The sequence below is a fragment of the Zonotrichia leucophrys genome, chromosome 25, assembly GCF_028769735.1.
Source record: "Zonotrichia leucophrys gambelii isolate GWCS_2022_RI chromosome 25, RI_Zleu_2.0, whole genome shotgun sequence".
NCBI classification, from domain to species: domain Eukaryota; kingdom Metazoa; phylum Chordata; class Aves; order Passeriformes; family Passerellidae; genus Zonotrichia; species Zonotrichia leucophrys.
In genome coordinates, this window is record NC_088194.1 from 1,499,196 (window position 1) to 1,525,362 (window position 26,167).

General features: G+C 50.4%; 2 protein-coding genes across 6 annotated transcripts in view; one reads left to right on the forward strand and one right to left on the reverse strand.

Moving 5' to 3' along the window:
- Window positions 1–1,686: 1,686 nt before the first annotated feature.
- C25H1orf43 (chromosome 25 C1orf43 homolog) lies at window positions 1,687–5,688 on the reverse strand. Of its 2 annotated transcripts, none has more exons than XM_064732633.1 (7): window positions 5,519–5,688; window positions 5,048–5,149; window positions 4,771–4,879; window positions 4,549–4,602; window positions 3,706–3,872; window positions 3,500–3,584; window positions 1,687–2,752 (listed from the first exon to the last, which is right to left on the reverse strand). In XM_064732633.1, exons 1-6 carry the CDS (start codon window positions 5,585–5,587, stop codon window positions 3,522–3,524), a joined length of 564 nt encoding a protein of 187 aa, XP_064588703.1. In that variant the 5' UTR covers window positions 5,588–5,688; the 3' UTR covers window positions 1,687–2,752; window positions 3,500–3,521. The 2 variants fall into 2 exon arrangements, with proteins under 2 accessions (XP_064588703.1, XP_064588702.1); XM_064732632.1 differs by having other exon boundaries at window positions 3,526–3,584; window positions 5,519–5,668.
- A 44-nt stretch (window positions 5,689–5,732) lies between these two features.
- UBAP2L (ubiquitin associated protein 2 like) overlaps window positions 5,733–26,167 on the forward strand; it is a 29,970-nt gene continuing 9,535 nt past the window's right edge. For 2 of the 4 annotated variants that reach the window (XM_064732626.1, XM_064732628.1), the window contains exons 1-15: window positions 5,733–5,797; window positions 9,448–9,577; window positions 10,074–10,151; window positions 11,209–11,319; window positions 13,659–13,827; window positions 14,117–14,212; window positions 14,919–14,964; window positions 15,616–15,725; window positions 17,268–17,327; window positions 20,528–20,580; window positions 21,988–22,073; window positions 22,523–22,694; window positions 23,530–23,731; window positions 24,872–25,149; window positions 25,620–25,792. In XM_064732626.1, the coding sequence (XP_064588696.1) occupies window positions 9,488–9,577; window positions 10,074–10,151; window positions 11,209–11,319; window positions 13,659–13,827; window positions 14,117–14,212; window positions 14,919–14,964; window positions 15,616–15,725; window positions 17,268–17,327; window positions 20,528–20,580; window positions 21,988–22,073; window positions 22,523–22,694; window positions 23,530–23,731; window positions 24,872–25,149; window positions 25,620–25,792 (1,724 nt within the window). In that variant the 5' untranslated portion in view covers window positions 5,733–5,797; window positions 9,448–9,487. Of the gene's footprint in view, window positions 5,798–6,013; window positions 6,037–9,447; window positions 9,578–10,073; window positions 10,152–11,208; window positions 11,320–13,658; window positions 13,828–14,116; window positions 14,213–14,918; window positions 14,965–15,615; window positions 15,726–17,267; window positions 17,328–20,527; window positions 20,581–21,987; window positions 22,074–22,522; window positions 22,695–23,529; window positions 23,732–24,871; window positions 25,150–25,619; window positions 25,793–26,167 lie in introns of those variants that run through there. The other 2 variants (XM_064732627.1, XM_064732629.1) reach the window with 2 other exon arrangements.

Sequence of the window (26,167 nt, forward strand, 5' to 3'; positions counted from 1 at the left end):
AGCCAGGCTTGCAGGCGACACGTCTGGATCCCAGCCACAGGAATTGTGCTGGGCTGTGTCTTCCCCCCACTGCTGCCCTGGGCTGTCCCATGCCTCACATGCAGCAGACACAGCCTGTCTTGCTCAACATGTTTTATTCTCAGTCAGGAGCTGGGAGATGCCAGGCCAGTGCCACACACTGGGCTGAGCACTCAGAGCCGCTCCACATGGAAGGCTTTTCCCTGCTGGCACAGCTCCTGCTTGTGCTGTAGGTGCTCATCCAGGACGAGCTGGCACAGGGCATCTCGGCGTATCTGCCAGGCACAGGGGCAGTGCTGAACCCCCAGTGGCTCATCAGTGCTGGGAGATGTTCCCCAGGACAAGGGGGGCACCACCCCTGGCAGCAGAGGGCTGGGGGACCCCAGCTGTACCCAACAATGCCCAGCCTCACCACTGCCTGCTCCCTGTCTGCAAGGTGCAGCTCCAGCTCCACACACTTCCTCAGCCTTGACTCCGCGATCCACTGCAGCACCCCGAGGGACGATGCCCAGCACTGTGGGTTCTCCCTGGCCCCCTGCCCGCTATTGAGACACAGGGTGGGCAGGTCAGGGATGCAGAAATGTCCCCCCCAGCCTGCCCTGTGCTCCTCATTGCTCACAGATCCCCAGCAGTGCAGGGGATTGAGCCCCTGGGGTGCTCTGCCAGCTCTACCTCCTCAGGAACCCTGCTCCAGAATTCCCATTCACCCGGACCTGCAAACAAAGAGCAACAATCGTGTGGCCTGGGGTTTAACCTGCACCAGGGCACACTGCAGCCCACAGCCTCCCAGGACAGCCTCCATTTTCCCAGCCCCTGCCCTGTCTGACCTCCTCCTGCCGCAGTGAGGAGCTCTGGCTGCTCGGTGCTGCCATGGCCGGCGCCACAGGGCCCCTGCAACGGCCGGGAGTTGATGGAACACCTGGGCAGTAACGGCACCCTGGTTACTGTAACAGCCTCCCAGTTACTGTAATGGTGCCATGCTGGTTGCCATCACTGCGTGCCACTTACTGCCAGGGCATCTCAGTCACCACAGCAGCAATGGCAGCATCCTGCCTACCATTAATGGCATCCTGGTTATTTCATAGCAGCTTACACAATGATGAGGTTGGAAGAGACCTCTAAAATCATCACCTTAACAGCTCACCTAGACTATAGCACCAAGTGCCATGTCCAGTCTTTTTATAAACGCATCCAGAGATGGTGATTCTACCACCTCCCTGGCAAGAGCATTCCAGTACTTTATTATTCTTTTGGTGAAAAATTTCTTCCTAATATCCAACCTATACCTTCCCTGATGTAGCCTGAGACTGTGTCCTCTGGTTCTGTCAGAGACCAACCCCCACCTGTCTACAACCTCCCTTCATGAAGCTGTAGAGAGCAATAAGGTCACCTCCAAGCTTCTTCTTCTCCAGGCTAAACAATCCCATTTCCTTCAAACGTTCCTCACAGGGTTTGTGTTCCCAGCCCCTCACGCATCTCAACATCCTTCCTAAACTGAGGAGCCCAGAACTGGACACAGCACTCAAGATTTGACCTCACCAGCACCAAGTACAGGGGCAGAATGACCTCCCTGCTCCTGCTGGCCACACCATTCCTAACACAGGCCAGGATGCCAGGATTCAGGAGGGGAGGGGCCCTGCAGTCAGAGGCCAGTGGCACACATCCTACTTGAGTTAAACTGTCATTTTATTAAACAGTAATTAAAAAGTGCCGAGGTCTGCACCCTCCACTCTGTGCTGCCCACGCCACAGGGTCGGGTGAGCTGCTGCCAGCGCTGCCCTCAGCCTGGCAGGACGCAGACTCAACGTGGGGGCCACGAGCTGTCAGCCCCAGGAGCTCGGCAGACGCTGGCATGCGAGGCGCTGGTGAGAGTGGGAGCAAACACCCCCTTGGCAGAACAGATGGGACATTGAACACCGCTCTGTCCCCTCCAGACGTCCCCAAATGCCCTCTGGGTGCAGGAGAACGAGTAGAAACCTCAGCCCAAAGCGGTGGTGCAGCCGTGGTGCTAAGAACAGGCACCAAACTATTTCTACCCCATCCAGGAGCACAGGCAGGCTGGGCACAAAGGGCTGGCAGCAGGAACGACGACGTCATGGGGAAAAGTGTTCACCCTTCAGAAAAAACAGACAAGTGGCTCCAGTGCCCAAGACCCTCACGGACAGGACGGACAAACAGCTCCCGCCAGCTGCCGCAGGGAAGGACGGGCGCAGGGGAGCGCTGGCTGGGATCCACGTCTTTATAAATAAGCTCAAGCTCATGAGTTTATTCACAGGGTCCAGGACAATGCAGGACTCAAAGGCTGGAGAGTCACAAGCCTGTGGCAGAGAAGGCCGTGGGGCTGATCCCCATGGGCTCAGCAGCTCCAGAACGGGCTCCTGGTGAGGGCCAAGCTCCAGCAGTTGGAATGGAGCCCTCCTCGAGTGATGACCTCCAGAGTGGGCTGAGGGGGAGATCTGAGAGTGCAGCTGGTTCCTCTCAGTGCTGCCTGCACTGCAGCCCAGACCCCCCCAGCAAACCCAGCCCCCTGCACGCTCACAGGGTGCTCTCCAGTGTGTTGTAGTTGTCCTTGAAACTCTTCAGCTCCAGGAAGTGTTTGGCACGTTTGCTCTTCTGGCTGGAAGGAAGGTAGGTGACCTGGATGGTGGTGGGGCTGGAGGCTTCAGGGGACAGCGTGAGGTCCTTCACTGCTGACTGGTGCTGCCTCTGGCTGCTGCCACCCCGGGCCTTGGTGCTGTGGGCAGAGAAGAGGCACCATCACTGCTCAGCTGCTCAGCCTGTGTGTCTGTCTGTCTGTCTGTCCAACACGAAGCAAATCTGCTTTTGTGATGACAGTGTCACAGACATCTTCTCACGAAAAATCCTTTCCTTAGGATTTTTCCTCCTGAGAAGCTGAGAGGCCTCAGGAACAAAATGTAAACAATGGTTATCTGCTGCTGTGGAATGCAACAGGTGGATTTGTGATTGGTCTGATGTGGTTGTTTCTAATTAATGGCCAATTACAGCCCAGCTACCTCGGACTCTCTGTCCAAGCCACAAACCTTTGTTATCATTCCTTTCTATTCTATTCTTAGCCAGCCTTCTGATAAGAACCTTTTCTTCTATTCTTTTAGTATAGTTTTAATGTAATATATATCATAAAATAATAAATCAAGCCTCCTGAAACATGGAGTCAGATCCCTGCCTCTTCCCTCATCCAAGAACCCCTGTGAACACCGTCACAATGACAGCCCTCACTGAGGTCTTGGCATCTAAAGCTGCTGGTTCTGTGCAAGTCCCTGACTCAAGGTGTCAAGACAAGCAGGAATGGTGACTGTGACCATGGAACAAACCCACAAATGAAATAACAGATGGGCTGCAAGGAAGGAGTGAACCCAGAGGAACAGATGGGGACAGACAGGCCCTGTCTCAGATGACACCTGTGCCCTAAACCCATCTCTGTCCACACCTTCCCACGAGCTGCAGGGGCCCAGGAACTCACCACTGCATCTGGTCAGCAGCACTTACATGTTTGCCAGTTCATTCAGAGCCTCCTCATACTTCAGATATTCCGTTTTCCCAAAGACCTGGACACAGACAGAAAACACCACTGAACATGGAGCTGCAGTGGGGGTGTGAGCTCAGTCCCAGCAGCAGGGCAGGGCACAGGAATGCCCTGTGGGCACAGCAGTGCCCCCCAGCACTCACCCCAGTGCCATAGCGGGCGCTCTCGTAGCCGTCCAGCAGGGTGTCGATCAAGGCTTTGCGGATGCCCTTGAAGGAGGAGCTGGAATTCCTCAGCTCCAGCAGGTAGGCACAGAAATTCTTCCCTATTAAAGACTTTGGGTACCGAGCCTCTGCTTGGAAGGGGATTTCTGGAAAAAGGCACACGTAAAAATGTTTGTGCTCATCCCTCAGGTCAGGAAGCACTGCCTGGATAAATTCCCATCCATGCCCCAAGCCCCAGCACATCCAACCCTAAAGCCACCAGTGGGAGGCTGCTCTCTGTGGGCTGTGAGAATGGCCCTAGGTTTGAAGGAATAGAGGAGAAAATGCCAGAAGTAATTTCCTTCCCATTACTTTTCAATCTGAGCAGTTCAGCAGTGGCACAGTGGCATCTCTATGTGCTTTCACACCAGTGAGTGTGAAGGAACTTGCCTTTCCCCATCAGGGCTGAGTAACCTGCATTGAAAGGCAGGTGTGTGTCAGCTGGGGTTCCTTTCTGTCAGAGCAATGTGGTTTTTGTGTCTCTGGCCCTAAAGATTCATTTCTCAGTGATTCACTGATTGGTTTGTGTGCTGCTGCCTATGCCATGGTTTTGAGGGCCTTTTTTCTGTTTGTTGTTGTGGAGTTGGGCTTGGCTGCTGTTTCTCAGGCAAGCTGAGAACGGCCTGAGCAGCGCCGAGAAGAAGAGTGCTTGCTTAGGAGGAACCTTCCTGCATGCAGGGTGTCACTCCTTTTGTGACAAAGGCAGCAGAGAAGTGGGAGAAGTGACTTCTCCTCCCCAGTGAGCACCTGGCACCCTCATTCAGGGTCCATCTGCTCCCTCACCTGATGTCCTGATTGCATCCAGTGCCTTCATCCTGTACAGGTAGTTATAGCAGCCTGGAAAAGGGAAAGCACAAAATGAGATCTCTGCAAACCTTGGAGGGAAGTGGGGAAAGGGAAAACAGGAGAAGAGACAGCATCTCATGTGGCAGGACAGCAAGAGGAGCAGTCAGAGGCATGGCTTGGCCCCAGGGAGCAGTGCAGGACAGAGCTTTGGCACAGTACCTGGTGTCTCCAGCTGCAGGAGCCGCCCATCATCCTCTGCCAGCAGCCGTGGCTCGTACTTGATGTCCTGCACCCTGGACAGTCGAATGTCAATCTCTTCCTTTAAATCCTGCACAGCAGCAAAACAACATTTACAGACCACTCCCTTTGTTTGTGGAATCAAAGGGACAAGAACAGCCCTAGATAAACCCTCCCCACTGCCTCTCACCACTCTGAGGCAGCAGCTCCTGCACGTCCCTCCAGGCACGGATGGGTGCAGGGAATGCAGAATACCCACCTTGGGTGCGTGCTGCCCCACAGGCACGTGGGGACCGCGGCGGGACTTCATGGCGAAGCGCATGATCTGGCGTTTCACGAAGATGAAGAGCAGCACAAAGACCTGCGGAGCGCCAGCGGGGCGGGGGTCAGGGGTGCGCTGTGGGGGAGGTCTGACAGCCAGCCCGTGCCCACCCTCCGCCCCCGGCGAGCACAGAGCTCCCAGTTCAGCCCTCTGGGACACCCAGGTCACCCCACGCCCTCCCCATCTCCACAGAGCTGCCCCTCACGTCCCCTCCCCACCCCACCGACCCCATGAGAGCCCCGAGCCCGACTCCGAGGGGCTCCCCACAGGTAGCCCGGGCCGCGTCTCACGGCAGCCGTTTCGCCCCCTCAGGCCCGGGCCCACGGCAGCTCCACGGACAAGCCAGGATCAGCCTCGCGGGGGCTCCACGGGCTCCAGCCCGTCCCGCCCCGTCCCGCCGGCGCTCACCAGGCTGCCGTAAGCCATGACCAGCACCACGTTGACCCCCGAGAGCCAATTGCTGCCGGCGCCCGCCATGCCCGGCCCGGCCCGGGGCCGCACAACATGGCGGCCACAAAGCCGCCCTGCGCGCCCACCACGTGACCGGAGGAACTGCGGCTCACGTGACCCGTACGGGGCCTCCGCAGCGGCCCCGCGTCCGTCACGTGCTCGGCGCGGGCGGCCCCGCCCCGCGCGGTCACGTGCCGGGGGCGGGGCCGGGGGAGTTGTCAGTGCGGGCGGACCCAGGTAAAGTTGCGGCGGCGGCGGCCGCGGCTCCGGTACCGCGCGGCCCCCGAACCCGCCCCCCGCCGGCTCCCGCCGCCGTCCCCCTGCCTGCCCGGCCTCGCCGCCTCCCGCCCGCCCGGCCCAGCTGCGGCCGGTGCCCCGGGGGCGGCTCTGAGCCCCGCCGCCGGCGCCGCTGGGCCCCGCGCGGCCTAGTGGGCCGGGCCGTAGCCGGGGGCTGGCGTAGCGCGCGGCCGCCGCAGGTGAGGCAGGCGGGCGGGCCGGCTGCGGGTGGGGGGGGTGAAATGGCGGCCGCGGCCATGAGGGCGGAAGCGGCCCGAACTCGCCCGCCTCTCCGTTGCGGGCCCGGCCTGGCGTCGCCGTGGGGGCTCCCGCCCGGCCCCGCCGGCTCCCTCCGCTTCGGTCCGGTTCGTTACCTCGTTATGAACCGCGGGTTGGGCCGCGGGGTCGGGCGGCTCCGACCTTGCCGCGCTCTCGGGGCCCGCCCGTCCCCGCCGCTGCCGGCGGTAACAATGGGAGCCGTGCTCCCGCCCTGCCGGGCTCCTTGCGGGCCGCCGGGCCCGCTCCTGCCGCCGCTCCTCGGGGCCGCCCCGTGGGCCGTGGCACGGCTGCTTTCGCTGCCCGCCTCAAATTCCCGGGCAGCGGCGGTTCGGGGGTCCTGGGGGAGCCCCGGGCCGCCGGTGCCGCCCTGCCCCACGTCCCTCCATGCCGGCCGGGGGCTCTCCCTGCGCCCTCCGGCCCGGAAAGCTCCCGAGCAAAGCGCTGCCTGTCGGTACCGAGTCGGGGTCTCTGATGGAATAGCCGGGAGCATCTCCCTAAAAAAGATCACGGTTTGCATACATGGAATGATTCGGTTTGCGGCCACCATGTCTTTGCTCTGGGGAAAACTTCTCGTGTTGATAACCCCTTTTTTTGGGTCCTCATTCTGCCCCATGTTGCAGGAAAAGCTTTGCCTTCTCTGGCCCTTTCCTTTCGGGCTTTGGAGCTTTTTTGCACGTGTTATTAAGCTTTGTTAGAATGGGATGAAAATACCATTTTTCTGTACTAACACATCAGGAAACTGAAACTGGGATGTGCCAGGGCGAGCAGCAGCCAGCAGCTCTGGCACCGCCATGGGACCTACAGATCCTGGTTCTGAAACTGTAACTTCTCTGACGTTTCTAATAAAATGAACAGTTTGTTACATTTTTGTATCCCCTCATTTTCTGGAGACTCCACACTTTCCTTGTGTAGTTGAGACTCTCCTCTTGAGGCCTGCTGGGAAGGCAGGGCTGAGAAAGAAAGGGGTAACAGCAAATGTCTCATCTGATGCAGTGGCTTTGAGCAGAGGGTGTTGTAACCTGTAACTGTGAAGCTCCTTTGTTTCCCTGAGCCCTGGAGTGCAGAGATGTTGGCCTGAGGTGTGAGCCCTGCTCCTGTGTGGACTGGCCACCACTCCCTTGGGCTGGAGCTGCTCTTTCAGCTCTTGGTGCAGGTTTGCTCTTTCAAGGGAAGAGGTGGAATGCTTTTGATGAGAGCAGCTTTGCTCTGGGAAGTTGCAGGCTTTGGGGTTCTGTGGGGCACTGAGCTGATCCCCAGTTCCCCCAGTGAGGAATGAGTTCTGTCTTTCCCCAAGGCTGCTGTGGGGTCTGCATGGGGACGCCTCACCTAACAGCCTCACCAGAGTCGGGCTTTTTACCACAGATGGTTTTTTGTATGGGTTTTCAGCACGTGAAAGGACAAATGCTTGTGTTCCTGGTGGCAGCTGCTGAGCAATGCCTTGGCTGCACAAGGTTTGGGCTCAGGCTGCTGGACCTGCAGCCCAGAGAAGCTGCAGCTTGGGTTTCTGTGTGAAATCACTTAAATCCCTTCCCTCTGGGCCCGTGGTTCTGCTGCTGGGTTGGTTTAGTACAATAAATTGTGTGTGAAACTTACAACTGGAAGAAAGCAAAAATAAATATATACCATGGGAACAGAGCCTGCCCAGAGGGGATGGCTGGGGAGAGAAGCCTTTTTGTGCTCTGCCTTGGCACAAGTGCAGGCTTGGTGCTCTTCCTTGTACCTCTGGGGCTCCTGGTAGCTTGGATTGTTTCCTCAGAAGGGACCTTGGCACTGGATAGCTGTAAAACTGTGATGTGATGTTCCCATGAGGCATGGGTGGCTGTGAAGGGGGGATTTGAAGGTTTTGTGGGGAGCTGCAGGGGCAATTGCACAGGAATTGCCTGCAGAGAAAGGCCAGGCACTGGTGGGAGCAGCTGTGGGGGCTGTAGAGGCAATGTCAGGAGGGATTTCTCACCAATTCAAACTTCAACAGGAGATTCTTCAGCTTTTCCTGCACTGTTTGCTAATGCTGCTTCCTTGGCACTCTGTGTTTTCCCTGTGCTGGCCTGCTCATGGACAGCAGTGTTTCAGATCAGATCCTGCCCTGATTGTCGTGCTGAGCTCTTTGCTCTCTGTTTCTGCACTCTGTGGCTCCTTCCCATGTCCCTTGTGTCTGCAGGTCGTGCTGCTTTGGGGGAAGGCTTTGCAGTCTTAGGAATGAAACACAAAAATGTGAATTTTGTGCTTATTGAAATTTCAGGAGCTCAGAAGCTGTGAGTCCTGACAAGTGCTGTGGGCTGTCTCTCACATCCTTTTTGCCAAAAAGGCACTAAAGAGGGTAAAACCTCAGTGCTAATCCCTTTCCAACACCCCTGCCCTGAGGGCCAGTGTGAGTTTAGAAAACTCTGCTTGCTTTGGACACTCAAAGTTTCTTGGGATTTTTTGCCTCAAGCTGTGTTATCTAGCAGTGTTTACTGCCTCTTATTCCTTGCAGATACCTTCTTCACTTTTTTAGTATGTTTTTGATTAAACATACTAAGAAAAACATTGTTTTGCCAGTTCAAGGGAATAATTTAAATAAGCAAAAATAGGCACTTCTGCAAGAGCAGGTTTTCCTTAAACCAAAAATTCCACAGACCTGTAGCACCTCTTATTGCAAGAAAAGAAAGGAGAAGGAGAAGTAGCTGATGTGTCTGAGGGTCTGAGATGCTCTGTCCTGCAATTAATGTTTTTTTGAAGCTTTTTTTCAAGCCTTCCTGCTCCATTTGATGGCCACAGCCTCAGCCTGGGTGCATGGCAGGTCTGTGCCCACTCACACGTGTTCCAACAAGAAGTTGTTAAACTCCTTGCCTCAAGTCCAGGGAATGGCTTCAAACTGAAGGAGGGTCAGTCTAGAGTACCTGAAAAAGAGGTTTTTTACAATGAGGGTGGTGAGACCCAGAGAAGCTGTGGCTGCCCCTCCTCTGGAAGCATTCAAGGCCAGGTTGGATGGGGCTTGGAGCTACCTGGGCTGTTGGAAGGTGTCTTTGCCCATGGCAGGGGGGTGGAACTGGGTGAACCCACACCAGTCTGTGAATCTGTGATTTTCCTTTGGCTCCTGGTGCCTGATTGCTCCCACCTGGATGCAGGTGATACTCCAGAGAGAAACTTCAAGCAGTACAAGTGGCCATTTTGTGCTGGGAGCACGTGGTGATGGCAGCCTGGCCCACTGTGGTTTTGGGGAAGTGCTGGGGAGGGTGGGGACCTGCTGCAGCCATTCTGGCTGTGTTACCTTTGTGATTATTCATTTTGGTGCTGCCTTTTGTTTGTGATATCTAACAGTGTGTTCTCTCTTCTCCCCTGCCCCACCACAGAGTTGAACCTTGTAAATACTGTTATTTGTATATACTGTAAATGATGACATCGGTGGGCACTACCCGAGCCCGGGGCAGCTGGGAGCAGACACAGACACAGAGCCAGACGCAGCACAAGCAGCGGCCACAGGTAAGGGCAGGCTCCAGAGAGCCCAGGGGACCCCTGGCTGCTCAGTGCTGGGCTGGCCTAAATGAGCTCCCCATGTGCCACAAGGTGCTGCTGCCACTGGGGTTTCCATGTCTGTCTCCAAGTGGGAGCTGCTGCTGAAATTTGGTTTTATTTCCATTTGTCTGTTCCTCGCACACTTTAATGAATGTAAGTGGCTGAGAAGCCACCTGCAGTGGGTTGTGGTGGTAAGGTCTGCCCCAAAACAGATGTGGTTTGGGTGGCTGCTGCTCATCTGGTGCTATGAGGCCAGCAGGTATATCCCTTTCTTCCAGACTCTTCTTCTTTCTTCTTTGTCATCTCACTTTAGCCCTGGAGTTCTCCTTCTCTGACCCTTGTTTTTGCCATGCTGATTCCTTTCCAGGGTTTCCAGAGAACCTGGGGTAGCAGAATGGCTTTTTGAGGATGGTTTGGGAATGCACCACTCTGACAATGTGCTCTCTCTCCCTGCTTCCTTTAGGCTACTGCAGAACAGATTCGACTTGCACAGATGATTTCGGACCACAACGATGCTGACTTTGAGGAGAAGGTGAAACAAGTGAGTGTGAAAATGAAGGTGAACTCTGACAGGGAGCTGAGATCAGCACTGGGAATACTGTGAATGCTGGGGGGTGGGAGGGACACACCTGGCTGCTCCCTGAATTTCCTTGGACTGCCTTTATAAAGCTGTATCATAGCACGGTTTGGGTCAGTAGGGACATTAAAGGGTATCCAGTTCCACCCCTGTGCTGTGGTGATATCTTCCACTATCCCAAGCTGTTCCAGCAGTGCCAGGGCCTCACCACCCTCACAGGGAGGAATTTCTTCTCAATGGCCTGTATAACTCTGCTCTCTGGCAGTGGAAAACCATTCCCCCGTCCTGTCACTTCAGGCCCTTGTCCAAAGTCCCTCTCTGGCTCTCTTGGAGTCTCTTTAGACTCTGGAAAGAGCTCTGAGGTCTCCCTGGAGCCTTTACTTCTCTAAGCTGAGCACCCCCAGCTCTCCCAGCCTGTGCCCAGAGCAGAGGAGCTGCAGAGCCCTCAGATCATCTCTGTGGCCTCCCCTGGGCTCACTGCAGCAGCTCCTTGTCCTCCCTGTGCTGGAGGCAGCTCTGCAGGGCAGGGTCTCAGCAGAGCAGAGGGGCAGAATCCCCTGCTGGATGAGCCCAGGGCAGTGTTGGCTTTCTGGGCTCCCATGTGGCCAGGTTTTACTGTTTACTCCAACCCCAGGTCCTTCTCCTCAGGGCTGCTCTCCATCCATTCTCCCCCAGCCTTGGAGGAGGAGCCTGTGTTTTTGTTTGGCATTGCCTTGATTTGGGTGCAGCAGTTTCTGTGGTGCTGAACTTTCAGTTTGTTTGTGCAGGTAACAGTGTTATCCTGAGCAAAGGAGGTTGTAGTGGAAGGAGGGTCATGGTAAAACAATGATAACTCAAAAATGCACATTTCTTGAGGAACACAGTTAAGCTGAGAAGGCTGGGGAGATGCCCTAGCCCTTCAATTTTTTGTTAAAAGGTTTCTGGTTTGGGATTGAACTCCCTTTCCTCCTGAGAGACCCCTAGAGATTTTGGTGCCATCTTGGTTTGTAACATGCTGACCATGGTGTTGTTTTCTCTGCAGCTGATTGACATCACAGGCAAGAACCAGGATGAGTGTGTGATTGCTCTGCATGACTGCAATGGGGATGTCAACAGAGCCATCAATGTGCTGCTGGAGGGCAATCCTGACACGGTAGGGCTGGGCTCTGTAAATCTCCTGAGGTCTAGTTCAGTCTGACTGCCTGTTTGCAGCTGAGGCATCCAGGAATGTGCAGATAAGGAGAGCCACTGTGGCTGAGTAGTTCCACAGTGTGGCTGTGACCTGGCTGCTGAATGCTGCTCTCTGTGGGCTGTGAGAATGGCCCTAGGTTTGAAGGAATAGAGGAGAAAATGCCAGAAGTAATTTCCTTCCCATTACTTTTGACTCTAAGCAGTTCAGCAGTGGCAGTGGCATCTCTGTGTGCTTTCACACCAGTGAGTGTGAAGGAACTTGCCTTTCCCCATCAGTGCTGAGTAACCTGCATTGAAAGGCAGGTGTGTGTCAGCTGGGGTTCCTTTCTGTCAGAGCAATGTGGTTTTTGTGTCTCTGGCCCTAAAGATTCATTTCTCAGTGATTCACTGATTGGTTTGTGTGCTGCTGCCTATGCCATGGTTTTGAGGGCCTTTTTTCTGTTTGTTGTTGTGGAGTTGGGCTTGGCTGCTGTTTCTCAGGCAAGCTGAGAACGGCCTGAGCAGCGCCGAGAAGAAGAGTGCTTGCTTAGGAGGAACCTTCCTGCATGCAGGGTGTCACTCCTTTTGTGACAAAGGCAGCAGAGATGCAAGTACTGTTACAGAGCAAGGAAAAGCTTGGGAATGTGAGATCCTTCCAAACCACTGCTGATATCACATATCCTCCTGGCACCCTGGTTTGCTTGGAGCCAACTCAACTCTGAGTTGAGAGTCTAAATATCATTTTAGGATATTCTGCTTAAGCTCATTTTTTTGCCTGTGATGAGACCTGGGGGTATGTGGGTGAGCTGGACACCCCAGATTATATTTTGTGTGTTGCAGCTGCTCTCCAGTGTCTGGTTCTCTGCTTGCTTTGGCTTCAGACAAGTTTTGTACAACACATGTATGCATTCCACCTTGTCTTTGGAAAGCCCTTTCCATTGACAACTGAACAAAGTGGCTTTTGGAAATCCTTTTAGAAAAGGGAATGATAGGGATGTGCCTTTCTGAGGTACAGCTGTGTTCTCCTGCACATCTGTTGTAACCAGTGACTTCTAGTCAGGAACAAACCCCTGCTATCACAGCAGATTAGGTTGGTGGAGAAACCCATTGCTCATGAGAGCAGCAGCACCTCCTTTATGGGATGAGCAGCAGGAGCTCCTGCAGGGCAGGGCCATGGAGAGGATGGCAGGGTGGAAGAAATGCTGGGCTGTCACTGATCCAGGCTGGTGGCCTTGTGGTCACAGCATCTCTGAGCACAGGCAGCCCCTGCAGTGCCACTGGTCAGCACCTTGGAGCTGCTTCTGGGTCTGGTTTGTGCAGCAATCCCAGAAAGGGGATTTTTTTTACAAGAAACAGTCCTGTTAGTTGCTTGGGTGCTCTGGTGCTGAAGACAGCTTGCCTGCTGAGCTAGACACTGTTAATGTACTGTGTTTCAAACAGTAAAGGAGCAGGTATGATCTTAGCATTGGATTAAACTTGATTAAAAAAAAAAAAAACATTTACTTGAAAAATGTTTACTTGGAATACTGTAGTTTTAAAGTTTATTTCTAAGGCAGATACCTATGGAGAAAGACTTTGGAAGCCTTGGGTTTGATGACAGTTTGTGCCACTGTGTTGTTGGGTTTTTTGTCACTGTGCATGCTGCCATTGAAACCCAGCTGTCTGCCAGTTGTGTTTTCAGGTGATTGTAAATGACTTTAGACTATTTTTAATTGCTCCAACAGTGTGCAGTTTAAGAGTATGAAACCACTGCAACTGTTAGAAGATACGTGGGTGCAGGCCCATGGCAGTGGGCTGGAGGCACACTTAACATTTTGCAGCTGAACTTGGTTAAATTCTGTGATGCTTCTCTCCATCTCAGATGATATTTAAGGGAGAGGTTTTGTGAATAACTTGCATCTGCTGGAAGAACTTAGCCCAAATGTTGACTGCTGATCACTATGAAACATTTACCTGGGTTATTCTGAGAGCTCCTGGTGAGCTGTGTGAAATGGCAGGCTTTTTTTCCCCCAAGCAAGGTAAATATATCCGTGTTTGAATTCTAGAAGTATCATGCCATCTCTGTTGAAGAATTTTAGTAGATCTTTGCAGAAATGGAATAACTCATCTCCTGTTACCGCAGATTGTGTGCTGTAAGAAAGCTTGGCTTGAAGGAGGATGATGTGCTGTGTGTAGACTGAGAGACTCCTTAAAAAATTGATCTGGAAATCGTTTTTGAGGAGACCCCTGTTACATTCTCTGTAGCACATTTAAATCTTCATGGATTTGCACCTTTCATTGATCTAACTGGCATTCATTTCTTTCCCCTCTGCAAACTTCCAGCATTCCTGGGAGATGGTTGGGAAGAAGAAAGGTGTCTCAGGACAGAAGGAGAGTGGACAGACAGAACCCAGTGAAGAAAGCAAAGAGAACCGGGATCGGGAGCGGGATTTCAGCAGACGACGTGGAGGGCTGCCGAGGCGAGGCCGAGGTGCCACCCGTGGAAGAGAGTGTATGGAGCTTCCCTTTAATAACCCCAAAACCCTCCCACTGAAGCACTGTGCTGTGTAACACACAGCAGAGCCAAATTTTGGGCAGACACATCTGGATGTGTGGATTTGTTCAATGCTCCCCTGTCTGAGATGATTCTTTGTGTGATGGCCTCACCATCAGCTTAAATCAGCAGTTCAGGGAGCACCTGGTGATCTTCTCCCCCACACAGCCACTGCATTTTGGGGTTTGAGATGTGGTTTAAAGCAGGATGAGTCTTGAAATTGTCTTTGCTTTGTTCTGTGTTTCAGTTAGGGGCCAGGAGAATGGATTAGATGGTGGTAAGAGTGGAGGCTCGTCTGGAAGAGGCACGGAAAGAGGGAGGCGGGGACGTGGCCGAGGCCGAGGTACACACGGCGTGTGGGGTCCTCAGGGGGTGGGAGGAGCAGAATTTTAGCAGTAAATTTATCTCCCATGAGGTTCCAAAGCTTCTTTTATAGGAGGAATTGCCAAACTGAGCATATGCACTTGATTTTTCTGTTCTTGTGCTCACTTTTAGTACCTACATGTTGCTTTCCCATCTAAAATATGCTAGAAACAGCACCTTGTTCTTGCATCACATCCATGGAGTTAGGATAAAAAAAAAGTGCTTTATTACAGAAGTGGGAAGTTAAAAAACTCAAGGTTAACTTTTAGCAGGTGGCCAATAGCTTGTTAGCAACAGAACCTGCCTCTTCATCATCATTATACATGTATCTGAGCACTACTACTGGCTTGGACTGTAAATACTTGGGGCAGAAATTAGTTTTACCCCAAAATCTGCTGCTTAGGAATTGTTGCTGAGGTCACATACTGCAGAAATCAGAATCTGGGGTCCAGTACTTTGATTTGTGCCAGCTGGACATCTCATGTTAGCCTGGATGGATGCATTGATAATCATGCTGCCAGCCAGCTGAGGTCACTCCCACACATCAAAAGATGTTGCTGGCAATCCCATCAACCCAGGAAAATCCTCTCCACGTTCATATTCTGCCCCTGTGTGTGTTGTTCAAGTGTTTCTTTGCCCAGGGATGTAGAGCCAAAGGACAGCAGTGCATGTGTGTGTGTTTACAGGTGGCTCTGGACGGCGAGGGGGAAGATTTTCTGCCCAAGGCATGGGGTAAGTTTCACTGACATAAAGCAGAGCAAAAATAAAAGTCTGTGCATGAATGGTACTGTTTGTGTCACTCATTTCTGTTCCCTTTTTTTTGTTGTTGTTGTTTTTGTTTTGTTGGGTTGGGTTTTTTGGTTGTGGTTTTTTTTTTGAGGTTTTTATTTATTTTGTTGAGTCTGTTTAGTTTTTGGTTTTGTTGGGTCTATTGTTTAGTTTTTGGTTTTGTTGGGTCTATTGCTTAGTTTTTGGTTTTGTTGGGTCTATTGTTTAGTTTTTGGTTTTGTTGGGTCTATTGCTTAGTTTTTGGTTTTGTTTGGGTTTTTTTGAGGATCTTTTTGTTTGGAGTTTTTTGAGGATCTTTTTGTTTGGAGTTTTTTGAGGATCTTTTTGTTTGGAGTTTTTTGAGGATTTTTTTGTTTGTTTGGGGGCGTTCTTTTGGTTTTTTTGGGGGGAGGGGAAGTTGTTTGGGTTTTGGTTTTTTTGTTAATGAGGCCCAAGCTGCCTCACAGTAACTTAAACTCGGGATGTCTGGTGTAGCTGAAGCATCTCTCTGCTGAGAGAGCTGCCTTGTGACATGTATTATACTCTGAATAAAATCAATTCCTTTGAAAACACTTTAACAGAGAGTTTCCATTCCCATCCTCTTGTTTCTTGCAGAACTTTCAACCCAGCTGACTACGCTGAGCCAGCCAGCACGGATGAGAACTACGGGAACAGCAACAACACGTGGAACAACACCGGGAGCTTTGAGCCGGATGATGGCACAAGTAAGAGCCTTGCCATGAGTGTGCTGCCTTGTAGTCACTGTGTGAGGGGGATTTGCCTCCATCCAGTTGCACTGAGGATGTTCTAGGCAGGTTTAGGCTCAGGGATGGAAGAACAGGTTGCTGGTTCAGAGATGGATTTCACTGACCCTGGTACTTTGCACCCTTTGCACGTTGGAAACGGGAGCTGGGTGATTGCTCTGGGGTGAGCTTGTGGGTGCTGCTGCCTGACAGAGGCACAGGAACACTCACTTCTGTTTGTTTTCCTGTAGAAACCATGCTACTGCTTGGAAAGTAGCAGTATGTTTTCTCATTTTATAAACTGTAGTGTGATGTGATAGGCAGATCCAAGATCTCCAAGTGTTTCGTGCATCCTCCAGAGAATTACTTGGAGTCAGATGTATTGCTCTTCATTTTGGTACTGAGAGCATTCTTGCTTTCATGATCATCTTGCTCAAACCATGGTGGGGATAGGATTTTGTTACAGAAAGGAGCTGAAAGCAGTTCTGCTTCCTTCCTTCCTTGCTTCCAAGTTTGAAGCAAACTTGTTTGCTGGGTGATTCTGAGCACCCAGCTGCCCTCTGCACATTCTCCTGCATTGGAAAATTGGTGCTCTGGGTTTTGTTTCATGTCTGCACAATATTGAGACACAGGTGAGCTCAGATTTTGCAGTGTGAGAATGGGACAGTCACAGTCCTTGACTGTAAAGAGCCTTTTTTGAGGGGGAAGGAGGGCAGGGCTCATTGGTGCTTTTGTTGTCTTTTTTATGGAGCAATCTGGCACCACTGCAAAGTCAAACTATTTTTCCACAATCAAGATATGGTATTTAAGTAAATACCATATCTTGGGTATAAGAAGCATCCACACCTGTGTTAGTGGTGCTTTAAACTCCTTTCATACTTCTTGGTTTTGCTGAAAAACTGATAGGTTTGGAAAGAGAGTCCCATGATCTAGGGGATACCTTTTACCATAGTGTTGGTGTCAGGGAGAGGGGTGGTTCTTTTGTGTTTTCATGGGTTTTGTTTGGGTTTTGTTCATTTTTTTCCTTCAGAAAACAGCTATTGTGGCAGGAGGGTGTTTTTGTGAAACACCAGCAGACAGAGTGATCATCTTGGCAGCTGAGGAGGGGTTTTAAATACCAGAGGGAGTGGACACAGCTCTGTGTGCTGGAAGTTTAACTGTCTAGTGGGAACAGGCTTCTGTTTGAATGGTTTTCATTTCCCTGTGTTGGTGTTTTGTGGAATTGTGGAATGAAGTGGGTTAGAGTGTGGTTAAGTGGGAGAACTGAAGATTTTTCTGACAAACAACTCAGATTTGCTCTAGTACTACAACACAGCTGTAAAGTTTATTGTGCAACACCACTGGTCACCTGTGTTGTGTGTGGTTGTTTTGTTTGCAATTTAGTAGCCACAGGCATCTCTTTAAATTAATAATATCCACAGGTACAATGTGACTGGTGTACATGGGGGCAATGAAACTCACCTACACTTTTTTTGAAGTCAAAATTTCACTGGTTGTCTTTCTTTTCTTTTTTTTTTGTTTCAGGACTTGATTTCATTGGGGGTGAGGGGTCAAATTATCCCCGAAAATTTGACACTGCTCCTGGTACGATACATCCAGGTGCACTAACTGCCCCGGATACCTTTACTTTATAGCTTTTTTTAAAAAAATCTGAAATATCTGTGGATATGTCATTCTTCTCTCTCTTAATTTGTTCATTTGAATTAATATTTGACTTTGTTCTGACTGTGCTTTTACTAACGTTGACACCTTGAATGTAAATTGGGACGAGCTAACAGCAATTCCTGTGGATTATGCAAATTTTAACTTCAGCCATTGCTTCTGGATGCCCAGAGCAGCTCTGGTGACAGAGGGCAGGAGGTGTGAGGCAGCTCAGTGTCATATCCCTGTGTCTCACATGCCCAAAACTGTGACTTGCTGGTGTCCCTGTGCCATTCCTCCTCATCCCTGCTGTTCCTGCTCAGGGTCACAGCCCTGCTGCTCTGCCTGGGCTCTGTCTGTGCTTTGCCTCTGCTTTTGGCTGCTGCTGGGTGAGCAGGGCCCAAAGGCTGCTCTGGCATGCTCAGCCTGCCTGGCTGCTCCTCTTCACCTCCCTGCAGCTGAAGATGAAGGTGGGTTTGGAGATGACAGGGATGCTTGATGGCAAAGCTGCTCTGTGCCTGATTTCCTGCTCAAATATCATCCTTAGGAGGCCAAGAGACACCCAGGAGGGGATGCAGTTTGCTCACATCTACAGAATTCCATTGTGTCCATAATCAGGCCAACATCTTGTTTGTCTCCTCCATCTAACCTGAGGTTTTGAAGTTGAGGCTAAGGGAGTTTCCAGAAGAATTTGCCATTTTCCTCTTGAAGGGCAGGGCAGGAGGAGAAGTGTTGAGGCTGAGGAGTCTCTCCTGCGAGGGCCTGGAAGCAGGCAGACACATGGAGAGCTTCTGCTGTGTTGGAGCATTTTGGGTTAATCTTTAACTTCCCCAGGCAGCACAAGGCCATCTGCTCCAGCACTGCCATTGTGCTTTTGCTGCCCTTTGGCTTTGTTTGGATTAGCATTCCTTCGAGGTGCAGCGTGGGGGCCTTTGGGTGTGTTGCCTTCCTAGTGCAGGGTGACAAGCCTGGATCCATTCCTGCCTGCTGGGCTGTGGGAGGAGCAGGCTGGGTGTCTCCCAGTTTAAAATGAAGAGAGAGTGGATTTGGGGAGGGATTTGAAAAACTTAGAGACACAATGGGATTTTTTTTTTTCCTTCACCACATTCATATTTGCACATGTTGTTGGCTTAATTTTATTTTTTTCCTCTTTTGCTTGGTTTGAGGAGTTTAAAGACCAGCAGCTTTTTGAAGGACTTTCTGAAAGCAGAGAGGAAGGCTTGCTGTTCACCACCCTTCTGAAATGGTGGTAGAGGGCTCAGGGTATTGCTTGTGTTGCAGCTCTCCCCTTCAGAAGAGCTTGATGGAGAGTGATACAGTTGGTTTTTTTAAAAAAGCCTCCCATGCTGTGCTAATTGGGAGCTTTCTGGAGTGTTCCTGGTGAACACATCACAGATCTTTGATTCTCCATGTGCCCCTCAAGCCATGCTGAGTCAGTGTCTGCTCTTTGAGGAGTAGATTTGCTGGGGAAGCCCTGTCAATGGCTGTTCTTCATCTGCAGGGTTTCCTTCTGCTTTTCGTGCTGCTTTTCTTCTATTTTCCCCAAACAAACAAGACTTAAGAGCCCCATGCTGTGTTCCTGCATGCACAAACTCTTGGGGCAGCTCTCCTGCCTTCCTGCTCTCTGGGCCAGCTGCAGGTACATCAGCTCCCACTTCACCTCTTGGGTCAGCCTTGGGCTAGAATGACCTTTCTGAGCCATGAAAATTTGGAAAGGAGCCTTCCCACTACTGCTCTAAAGGCACCAAAAATCTAAGGGTTATGGGAATTCAGGTTTCTAAACTGCAGATGGGTTTTGCATTGAATGTGTTGATGGTTCTGGCTGTGGAGGAAGGGGCAGTGTGCCTTAAAACTTCTGGCACTCTAGCAAATATTGTTTATTGTATTAATATCTGTATTTCAGACTTGAATGTATAAAACAGTAAATCCTGGGAGACTTCTTGAATTGGCTCAATTCATCAAGCAAGACAAAAAAAAAGCAATGAAAAAAGAATAATTCATTGATACTTATTTCATGTACTAGATCCCCCAAGTCTAGACAAGTGGTTATTTAAATAAAAAGTGAAGTTCTGTATGGGGGAGATCTGTGTCCTGCAGAAGAGCTCAGAATGTTCTCCTTCCCCACATGCCTTGTTTAATGCTGTAAAAGGGCTGATAGCAGCTTGTTCCATCCAGTGAGTGTCTTCAGGATTAACCCTGCTGGTGCTCTCAGATTTTCTTGATTTGGTTTGTGTGAACTGAAAGCAAGCTGCACAAAATGGGACTGGCTTTATGCTCTGAGGTTTTTGGGGATGTGAAAGCTCCTGTTCTCTTCCCAAACCAAATTTTAGTTGTTAAATGGAATCTGAAACTGACACATAATATTCAAAGTACAGCAATTAAACTGTGATGGATGCAAGGATTGGAACAAGTTGAAAATGCAGCCAGGCAAAACTCTATTTTCTGGTAAATTTTTGCTCACCTAAATTGTGCTGTGCTGGATTGCAGCTGAGGTTTCCTGCTTTTCTCCCTGGTACTTCAAGCTGCACACTTTGAGCATATCTCTGAAACTGGTCACAGAAAAGGCAGGAATTGCTTAGTGCCATAAATTTTCTTTTCTGAATCCCATTTGCCTGAGCACAGGAGGTTCTGGAGCGCTGAGGTTTCAATTTTTTTTTTTTTTTTTATTGTGGGGTGGAAGATGAACTATGGGAATGGCTCAGTTATCCTTAAGTTTTATAGAAACTTGAGGTTTACCTGGATGGTGAAATCCTGTGCCAGAGCTGGCAGGAAGGGAGGAGCTGCTGGGGTAACACTGCTTGCACAAACCTACAGCTACTGCAGTACAAGGGGAGCCAGGAAAATGGCACAAGGAGGCTGGGGACGATGCTGGGGCTTCCTTGCAGAGCTCAGCTTCCCTTTTGGGTGTTGGGAAGGTGTGTGTTGCCCTGTCTGCCAGCCTGGCAGTCTCTTTTTCATCCCAGCAAGGCAGAGGGGATCCTATCTTGATCATAAAGCCGGGGTTGAGGTTGACTGCTTTATCTTGTCTGATTGGCAATTAGAAATCCTCCTGGCTGCCTGCAAAGCTCCCCAGTGCTCCCCCAGCTGTTGGACACAGAGCTTTGATGCATGCATAACTTGTGTACCTGTTGTTGTCCTTCCAGGTGCATGGAGGGCGGCGACAGAAGAATGGGGCACGGAGGACTGGAATGAAGATGTAGGTATTTCCTGAAGCCATCTCCTCTGTGCATCTGCCAGCAGGCTGCTGTCCTGTCTGCCCACACAGAGCTGCCAGCCCATCCTCCCTAAACTTTGGACTGAGCCCCAGGAGCTCTGATGAATAAATAATTGTTGCATCTTCTGCAGGATATATGTTCTAGAGCTTATGGCCCAAGCCTGGAGGAGATCTCCTGGGGCACTGAGGCTGCTCCTCTCATTTCCTGTAACTGCAAGATGGAATTATTCCAAAACTGTCCTGACTCCACACAGGGCTCTTGCTCCACTCCTCTGGTGGTGTGGCAGCTGGGGAAGTTTTGCTTTTGTTCACACCAGCAGCAGTTTCATGGTTTTGTGCCCATCATGTGCCTCAGCTGGTCCTTGTGATTTGAGTGGAAAAGAAGCTCTTGACTTTACCTTCTGACATGGTCTTTGGTGTGTCCCACCACCTGTGTTCTCCCCCTCATCTCCTTCAGGAGAGAGTGGACATTGGTAGCACCTTCTCTTAATGCCTGTCTATAAATTTCTTCTGAAATGAGCTTCAGTCCCTCTCTGAACTAAGGGAGGACTTCTGTTCTTGCAGATGGGAGCAGGGTTGGGCATTTTGGTGTGATTATTAGTTCTGTGTGCTCATTTTGGCTCAGCTGACAGAATGGGCAAGCACAGCAAGAATGTGTTTGCCAGGCACCACCTGGGGAAGCACTGCTGCTGTGTTTGGAGATAGGAGCAGCTTTACTTTGTTCAGTCAGTCTCTGCTAGAAGGGAGCTTCTGAGAGCCTTTCTTACCCTCAGTGTGTGTGAGGTGCTCTCAGAAGTTCTGGATTTACTTCTTAAACTCTGGCAGTTCAGTTTGTGGCAGCTCCTCAGTCTGGAATAGAAGCTGTTCATGTTCAGACATGTTTCAGGCCATGTTTCACAGGTCCTCACTAACCTCCACCAGATTTTGAGCAATGTTATTTTCCCTTCCATGGCTGCTCTGTTGGTCAAATCATCCAAATGAACCCAGATCAATGGAAGCTTAGCTATGGATCCAAAGTTTCTCTTTGCTACCAATGCTTGCCCCTACTGTGCTGGGACTTTTGCAGGTCTGTGCTGCCACTGACTCAGAGCCACAGCCCAGAGTCCTGGGGCAGCCCTAGGGGATTTATGGACTATGGGAAATTTGTAGAAGCATTTGAGAGGTTTTCTTTCCCCACTGGCAGATGTTTTGTGCACTTGCCTGAGAGAAACATGAAATAGAAGCTGCTTCTGATGGGAGCCAAATGCTAAAGAAGTTTCAGTCTAAGCACTTGAATTTTGAGTTTTCCTGTGGCTGTTTGTCTCAAACATTCACGTGCTTTGTGTCATAGGGACTTTTATGAGATTCTGTTCTCACTTTTGGATTTTTTTTTCCTTTTTTCTCTTTCAGCTGTCAGAGACAAAGATCTTCACAGCCTCCAATGTGTCTTCAGTGCCTCTCCCTGCTGAGAATGTGACAATCACAGCTGGACAAAGGTGAGAGCCCATGGTGATGCTGTTTACCTGGGAAAAGTGGCACATGAGTCTGGGAGCAATTTGCCATCTTCAGCTAAACTTTTCTAGCTAGCTGAAATGCAGCAGCTCTGAATGAGGTGGGGTGGATTTCAATGGAAGAGTTCATTTAGGAGTTATTGGGTCCTAGTCCTGGATTAGGAATAGAATTAGAATAGGCTCTATTGCTAGTTCTTCAGGTTTGGGGACATTTTGCTGTGTTAAAATAATGTAAATTTAAAATTATTTAAAATCAAAGGCCATGCAGGGTCTTGCTTGGTCAGTCTGTCTTTTTGAGGCTGCTGCTGGCAGTTGTGAGTTAGTGTTCTTCAGATTCCTTTAATTTGTAAAGTAAAATCTGTGAGGCTTGAAGGGGAATCTGTTCTCATGGAAGTGGGAGCTTTGCTAACCTCAGTGGGTCTTTGTCTACCCAGAATTGATCTTGCAGTCCTGCTAGGAAAGACACCCTCTTCTATGGAGAATGAGTCAACAAACCTGGAGTCATCCCAGACTCCTTCCCTGGCGCAGCCACTGGTGTTCAGCAATTCTAAACAGAGTGCTCTATCCCAGCCTGCCTCTGGAAATTCCTTCTCTCACCACAGCATGGTAAGGAAATGCTGCTCTCAGTCAGTGGGTGTTTGCCTGAGGTTGCTTTTATCCCCTGTTGTTGTGTCTGTTTGGGTAATGTAGGAAATACAATCCTGATGCTCTCTGCTTGGGGCTGGTAGAGTGAAATAATTTGCTAGTCTGCTTTAAAAGCAGTGGCCTGAAGTTCATTGCTCAACTTGAAATAATTGTGATAATTCCTCCCCTGCTTCCCTTGTCAGATTTGCAGCACATGCTTCATTCCTGCCTAAAGGAAAAAAGGAAAAGCTCTTTTGGTCCAGGGCTTGCAATTCCAACAGTTTGAGAAACAGGACTGGTGTGGGATGGAATGCTGGCACCCAGCATTCACCACAGGAGAAGGAAGGAGACATTGAGTCAGGGATCTGCACAGACTTGGGCAGATGCTGCTTTGTGTAACTTCAGCAAAAAGAAATAAAAATTGTTTACTTCGTGGTGAGAGAGTTGAGGAAAGATTTTCAAAACCACATTAACTATAAAGCCAAGATCTCCTGATGTTTTTCTTTTAGTGCATCTGAATGCATGAGGATAATTCAATATGGTTTTTAAGATCCTGTCTGTTAACTTCCTTTGTAACCCCCTTGGCATGGGTTGGGCCAGGGATGAGCATACCTGTGTTCACACATGGTGGAGGCTGGGAAAGAAATTCCTGCCAGCAGTGTGTGTGCATTTGGAGCTCCAGAGTGCTGAGTGAGGCACCCAGTGAGAAGCAGCAGGCTACAGAGCATTTGGGATGATATTCAGAGATATTCCTGTCCTCTGAGCCAAGTTCCAAGCCATGGCAGCCATTGACTTTTTCTCCTTGTTGAAATTGCAGGTGAGCATGTTGGGGAAAGGCTTTGGAGATGTCGGGGAGGCCAAAGGCAGCAGCACCACAGGGTCCCAGTTCCTGGAGCAGTTCAAGACAGCCCAGGCACTGGCTCAGCTGGCAGCTCAGCACACCCAGCCTGCTGGGAGCACCACTGCTGCTTCCTGGGACATGGCTTCCACCACACAGACCTCGTCTCTGGTGCAGTATGGTAAGGAGGAGCTGCAGCTCCCACAGGGGAGGGAATGTGTTCCCCCAGAGCTGCTGGGAGGGATTCAGCAGAGGATCTGCTCACAAGCTCACAACCAGTTTAGCTGAGCTGGGAAAATTGAGAGCTGTGAGTGAGATTAAAATGTAATAGTGTGTGTGAGTCTCTCTCTGTTCCTTTTATAATTGGAACAGTTGAATCTGTCATTCCAGACAGGTTCAGGGCCAGGGATCTGATGTTCCTGAGCCTCTTAGAGTGTGCAGAACTATTTCCAGGTGTAAAGCTGTGCCAGAAAAAGTTCTGGAAGAGCTGCTCTGGAGAATAGCTCCCAAATATGAGACTAGTCAGTCTCTTCTCCCTGCTGAACTCCTGTTATCTTTTAAGGGAATTTTAAGGGGATTTGCTGTTAAATGACAAGAAGTAACTCTGTCACTGGGCATGAGGGAATAAACAGGGATTGAGAGGCTCTTTCCAGATGAGAAGCTGAGTTTTGCTGTGGCTGAGTGCTAGTGTCATTTCCTTCAGCTTGTGCTTTTTATAGGCAAATGGCTCTGGTTCAAATCTAAGCTGAAGAAAACTTGAGCCCTGTCGTAGTGACAGTCAGTGCTGGCAGCTTCTGATCTTCTCAGACAAGAAGCCTCACAGGAGAATAGGAGTTGATTTTGAATAAACTATGGAAAGGCTTAGTCAGAGGAGGAACATGGTGCAAAAACCTGAGGATAGGCAGCCCCAGGCAGTGATGTTGCTTGGAGATACCCAGTCCCTGCAGGAGAAGGGTGAGGCAGTGGAATGCAGGACTGTTAACAGAGCTGGGAAGTGCTGTGCAGGGCTGATATGCAATGTCTCCACACGAGGGACTCTGGAGCCAAGCTTTTCTTGGAGAATGGAGGACTTTGCCAGGCAAGTTGGCTTTGTCCTGTAGGGGTGGTGGAAGCAACTGAGGGAAGAAGAGTTTAAAAAATCTTGGCATTGATGGTAGTAAGAGTGTGAGGCTGGGAGCAGAGATGCTTAAGTTTTCTGCTCTCTAACAAGCTTCAAGATGAAACATCGAGGAAAAGGATTTATTTTTCTTGCTAAGTGCCAGAATTTGATTTATTTTTAAGGAAACAAACCCTGCTAACTTATCCCTGTCTTGTCCCATAGATCTCAAGAATCCAACAGACTCTTCCGTGCATAGTCCCTTCACCAAGCGTCAGGGCTTCACATCAACTTCAACCATGATAGAAGTGTTCATGCAGGAGAAGCAGCCTGTGGTGACTGCCTCCACAACCACACCGGCCCCTCCATCCTCACCACTGCCCAGCAAAACCAATCCAGTTCCCCAGATGTCTCCAGGCTCCTCGGACAACCAGTCCTCAAGTCCCCAGCCAGCACAGCAGAAGCTCAAGCAGCAAAAGAAAAAAGCATCGTTAACATCAAAGGTGCAGTGGTGGGGAAATAGACAATTGAGTTGTGTTAGAGCTGCAGAAACAGCCATTTGGGCTGCTCAGGGAAGGTCTGGGCTTGGCCTTCCTCTATTCTAGAATCACAGAATCACAAGGTTGGAAGAGACCTCTAAGATCATGAGTCCAACCTATGCCCTAACACTGCACCTAGACTATAGCACCAGGTGCCATGTCCGGTCTTTTTTTAAACACATGCAGAGATGATGATTCCACCACCTCCCTGGGAAGAGCATTCCACTACTTTATTATTCATTCCAGTACTTTATTAGTTAGCAGTGAGTGCTTGTGGGGGTGATGGAGTTGTGTGCCTGCCTGGGTTGAACAGTGTAATTCAGGAGGTGCAAGCCTATAACTGCTACTGTGTGCAGGGAAACAAGGGTAATAAAGTCATTCTCTGGGCTAATCCCTGGGAATGATTGACCTGTTCTATTGTTCCTGCCTTGCAGATTCCTGCACTTGCTGTGGAAATGCCTGGCTCCTCAGATATCTCAGGGCTAAACCTGCAGTTTGGGGCGTTGCAGTTTGGTTCAGAGCCTGTTCTTGCTGAGTATGAATCGACGCCCACAACCAGCGCCGCCGTTAGCCAGCCTCAGAGCAGCCTCTACACCAGCTCGGCCAGGTGAGCACCACGAGCCTTTAATCCAAGCAGGCAGCTTTGGAAGTTGGTCCTGTGGACTTGAGTTGTCTTGTGCATACTAGTAGACCCTTTCTGACTGTGCATTGGTCACAAAGGGGGGACAACGTATGCAACAGCAAAGCACAAGTTGCCAGCAGACTCATAGGGCAGCTCTGTGGCTCTTTGGCCTGTGGTACTTGCACAGAAAATTGTTTTTCTGCTAGCCTTAAAGTGTGTTGTTGAAAACACAGATGGGGAGTCCCCAGCACAACTGCTCCATGTCTCTGGTGAGCAGATTCTGAGTGCTTTGTCCTTCTTTTTGCCTTGGCAAACTGGGACACAGTGGAGTTGGAGCATAATTTGTGATAGTATGTTTGT